The sequence below is a fragment of the Cricetulus griseus genome, chromosome 9 (assembly GCF_003668045.3).
Source record: "Cricetulus griseus strain 17A/GY chromosome 9, alternate assembly CriGri-PICRH-1.0, whole genome shotgun sequence".
NCBI lineage: Eukaryota > Metazoa > Chordata > Mammalia > Rodentia > Cricetidae > Cricetulus > Cricetulus griseus.
This window is the reverse complement of record NC_048602.1, coordinates 5,950,477-5,955,561: the sequence shown is the minus strand read 5'-3', so window position 1 is coordinate 5,955,561 and position 5,085 is coordinate 5,950,477. Positions and strand designations below refer to the sequence as shown.

Below are 5,085 nucleotides of genomic sequence, written 5' to 3'. Positions count from 1 at the left end.
GAGAGAGAGAGAGAGAGAGAGAGGAGTGGACAAAGGGAGAGAGTGAGGAGAGCGAAGTGAAGGAGGAGAGCCTCTTTTGTTATTTCTAAAATAATGCTTTTGAAGTACCTTGAGCTTTCAGTGAGAGCTCAGGAGCTGTTGATATCAGATAATTATTTGTCAATGAATGTCCTTCAGTGAAGCAATTCTGAGAATACAGACTATGCCAGTGTCTATACTTACAATCAAGTCCAGTCACAAACAGTTCCTTCTCACCCTGTGACTCATCTTACTGGTTTTTGTAAGGGTCTAATCACTCCTCACATATCACAATTTTCAGTGTGTTGTACACTTCAGAACTGTGGAAGTTAGTGGTCTTTTGGATTTTATTTGATACTTCACTTTACAAATGTACTTTCATGATCATATTTTCTTGATACATAGCAAGACACTTTTTCTTATTGCTTTTAGACTGGGAGTCTATGTGTGTGACAGAAAAACTCATCCCAAAGCAGGAACCTTATGATGAAGAGTCATCCAGAAATATACTAGAAGAACTTAGAAGTATTGGCTTTGAGTGTCCCAGTTTGGTGGAAGAATGGAGCTATGAACATCATTTTGAGAGGCAATCTGAGAATCTAAAAGCATATTTCAAGGAAGAAACCATTGCCTTTGAAACTCTGACTGATAACAGATCCTGGGGAAGTTTCTATCCGAACACATTGCTTCATACACAACAGACAGCCCCCAAAGAGGAGAATGCGTATAAACAAGGCACACGCAAGAACAGCTTGAGGAGGAGCTTGAGGACTGCCAAGCCCAAGAGGATCTACAGAGAGAAGAAACTTTTGAAATGCAACGATTGTGAGAAGGTCTTTAGACAGAGCTCCTCCCTTACCCTTCATCAAAGAATTCATACCGGAGAAAAACCCTACGAGTGCATAGAATGTGGGAAAGCCTTCAGCCAGAGGTCAAACCTTGTTCAGCATCACAGGGTTCACACGGGAGAGAAACCTTATGAGTGTAAAGAGTGTCGGAAGGCTTTCAGTCAGAATGCACACCTAGCTCAGCACCTGCGCATCCACACTGGAGAAAAACCTTATGAGTGTGAGGTGTGCAGGAAAGCCTTCAGCCAGTTTGCCTACCTTGCTCAGCATCAGAGAATTCATACCGGCGAGAAGCCCTACGAATGCGTAGAATGCGGAAAAGCCTTTAGCAATAGGTCATCCATTGCTCAACACCAGAGAGTTCACACAGGAGAGAAACCTTACGAGTGCCGGGTCTGTGGAAAAGCATTTAGCCTTCGTGCGTACCTGACTGTGCATCAGAGAATACATACGGGCGAGAGGCCCTATGCGTGCAAGGAGTGCGGGAAGGCCTTCAGCCAAAATTCACACCTTGCTCAACACCAGAGAATTCACACAGGAGAAAAACCTTATAAATGCCAGGAATGTAAGAAGGCCTTCAGCCAGATTGCCTACCTGGCTCAGCATCAAAGAGTTCACACTGGGGAGAAACCTTATGAATGTATTAAGTGTGGGAAGGCTTTTAGCAATGACTCCTCCCTTACCCAACACTGGAGAGTTCATACCGGAGAAAAACCGTACAAATGTAATGTTTGTGAGAAGGCTTTCAGTTACTGTGGATCCCTTGCCCAACATCAGAGAATTCATACAGGAGAGAGACCCTACGAGTGTAAAGAGTGCAAGAGAACCTTCAGGCAATACGCACATCTCGCTCATCATCAGAGGACTCACAGTGGGGACTCACTGTAGCCACCCAATCCAGGCAGTCACCAAGTCCTGTAAATCCCATCTCCTAAATATTTCTGGAGCTCATGTTTTCCGTCTTTAGTGCAGATTGCTGCTATACCGTTCTAACCCGCTTTCCAGTATCTGTTATTACTATCTTCAAATCCTTTTCCCATAATGTACCCAAAATGATTTTTATTTTGAGGTGGGATCTTGTGTAATGCAAGCTGGCCTTAGACTCACGGTGTCGCCAAGGCTGACATCAACTCATTATCTTCCTGTCTCTGCCTCTCAAGTGCAAGTGCTGAGTTTACAACTGTGTGCTACCACACCCAGCAGATCTTTTTTTGTTTTTTGTTTTTTTTGTTTTGTTTTTTGAGACAGGGTTTTTCTGTGACTTTGGAGGCTGTCCTGGAACTAGCTCTTGTAGACCAGTCTGGTCTCGAACTCACAGAGATCTGCCTGCCTCTGCCTCCTGAGGGCTGGGATTAAAGGCCACCCAGTGCGCCACCACTGCCCGGCCACCCAGCAGATTTTTTAAAGTATAAGAATCAATGCATCACCATCTCCACCTTAAATTGTCTTTTGCTTGCTATTGTTCTTAGACAACACCCTTTAAAATTGTACATAATACTCTTTATTGTCTGTTCCAAACATACCATCCAGCTTCTTTAGGCACTAGACATCACTTAAGACTATGAGCTCAGATTCTGGGAAATCATAGTTCTACCACTACTATTGCATTGTATGACTTGGAACATTTTAATTTGACTTATCAAAACCTTTAGGTTTTAATCTTAAAATAGGGGTAGTAAAGGCTACTGTACGGTGGAAATGAGGGTATCTGTTGAAAATTAATGCATACTGACATGAGAAACTTGCATGCAGAGTACTTAACATAGGACATCAGCTATAGCAGATACTCAGTAAATAGTAAAGCCTAACATTAGGTGCACACCAGGCACCAGGTACTGTTCAATATAGTGAGCAGAATGACTCATTTGCTTCTCACAGCTGAAACAAGATTTATTGAACCTGTTTGGGAAGCACCTGATCGGAATTGAGAAAAACTAAACTTTTTAGAACATAAATGGGAGTTTTCATCCTCTTTGTGAATAATCATTATAGACCCAGGCAGTAAAACCATAATTGATTATTAGTGTTTTACCAAGTTTCTAAGGAGAATGGAGTAGGTTAAACCAACAAGATAAGATTCACTGGGAATAATTCAGCACTTACATTTACATCAGGGAAATAGAATTTATTCTAAAAACATAAAGCAAAAATGGGTAGTTCCCATCAAAAGACACTAAACCTAAATAATTATATGGGTTAATTCAGGTAATTTTGAAAACATGTCAATCATTTTATAGTTTTCAAGATTTTATACAGTGGTTTCCAAAGTGAAATCAAAAGTAAAACCACAGATTTTCATCCATTATGTAACTATTGAGTAACTACTCTTTAAACACCCTGAAGCTCATGGCAGGAGTAATATGTTAAATTCTAGAATGAGAAAGAGTTAATAACACTTAGATATAAAGGCAATACATTTTACGCCCAGCATGGTGTCACACACCTTATTCCCAGCACTTGGGAGGCAGAGGCAGGCAGATCTCTGAGTTTAAGTCCAGTCAAGACTACTACATAGACAATGCCTGTCTCAAAAATACATTTTAAGGCTGGGTGGTGGTGGTGCATGCCTTCAATCCCAGCACTCTGGAGGCAGAGGCAGGCACGTCTCTCTGAGTTTGAGGCCAGTCTGGTCTACAAAGCTACATAGAGAAACTCTGTCTCGAAAAACAAAAACAAAACAGAAAAAACTACATTTTAAATCCCAGAAAACTGAAAAATTACAAGATGATAAGTTAAGGACCATAAGCTATAACATAGTCCTAGGAAACTCATTGGAGTTGGTGGTTCTTCCTAATTAATATGCTATAGCAAGCTTTCTTGTTGGACTGTCTTTGGATTGCCAGCCCCCAAATAATGCATGGAGAATTCTTTGTTTTCTTTTTCTGTTTCTTTTTTTAGATTTTATTTATTTATTTATTATGTATAGTGTTTTGTCTGCATGTGTCCTGCAGGCCAGAAGAGGGCACCAGACTACATTACAGATGGTTATGAGCCACCATGTGGGAATTGAACTCAGGACCTCTGGAAGAACCAGTAGTGCTCTTAACCCCTGAGCCATCTCTCCAGCCCGACATGGAGAATTCTTATTAATTATGAAAGCTTGGCCTTTAGCTCAAGCTTGTCCTCAACTAGCTCTTACAACTCAAATTAACTAGCTTCTGTTACTCTATGGTTTTCTCCGTGGCTTTTACGTTTTCCTCAGTATGGCACATCAGACTTGCTCTGAGTCTGCTGGTGAAATCCAAGTGCCTAGATACCTCTAACTCTCTCTCCCCACAAATCCTATCTATCCTCTCCTGCCTAGCCATTGGCCATTCAGCTCTTTATTAAAACAATCAGAAGGCACCTTGGCAAAGACTCATCTTCATATGGAAGGTTGGTTCAGGATGGTAGCAAAAGGTAGATCTGGGGGTTTGGAAAAATTGATTCTGTATGTTACAAATAGTGAGGGGTGTATAAAATGAAACCATAATAAAATGAGGTCTTTCAAGATCATGTTGGCAGCTAGGCACAGTGGTGAATGCCTTCCAGGAGGCAGACACAGGCAGACCTCTAGGAGTTGGAGGTCAGCTTGCTCTACATAGTGAGTTCCAGGCCAGCCAAGGCTACATAGTGAAACCAGTATTTAGAAAGAAAGAAAGAAACTAACTGCAAAGATGTGGAGCCATGTGGATATTCATTGTTGTTGTCTGCAGCATGAGTTGGCAGTATCTTCTAAAGTTGAGTATGTGAATTGTCTTGAATACAGTAATTCTGCACTGAACCCTCTACAGAAACCCAAGTCTTCATGTTTCCTGAGATGTACATGAAGGCCCACTGCAGTGCTATTTATGGAGATGCAGAAATTAGCCTTTAAAAACAGGCTTACCAAAAAAAAAAAAAAAAAAAAAAGCCAGGTAGCGGTGGCGAAGGCCTTTAATCCCAGCACTCGGGAGGCAGAGGCAGTCAGATCTCTGAGAGTTCGAGACCAGCTTGGTCTACAAGAGCTAGTTCCAGGACAGCCTCCAAAGCCACAGGGAAACCCTGTCTCGAAAAACCAAAATAAATAAATAAATAAAATAAAAACAGGCTTAAATTAGAATGGAAATTATACTAGCCAATGGGAGATACTCCCACCAACCTTGTTAAATTCCCAAACTGTAATATTAATAATACTGAATTAGTATTTTGTATGACACAGAACCACAAGGCTTGAAAACACACAAGTGATGCTATATAT

At 41.2% G+C, this 5,085-nt stretch overlaps 1 protein-coding gene across 1 annotated transcript in view; it reads left to right on the top strand.

Annotated features, from left to right (window-relative positions):
• LOC103161319 (zinc finger protein 383) overlaps positions 1-5,085 on the top strand; it is a 326,635-nt gene that overhangs the window by 76,040 nt on the left and 245,510 nt on the right. Inside the window, exon 7 of the mRNA XM_035449241.1 lies at positions 815-1,672. Coding sequence (XP_035305132.1) covers positions 815-1,672 — 858 coding nt within the window. The remainder of the gene's footprint in view (positions 1-814; positions 1,673-5,085) is intronic.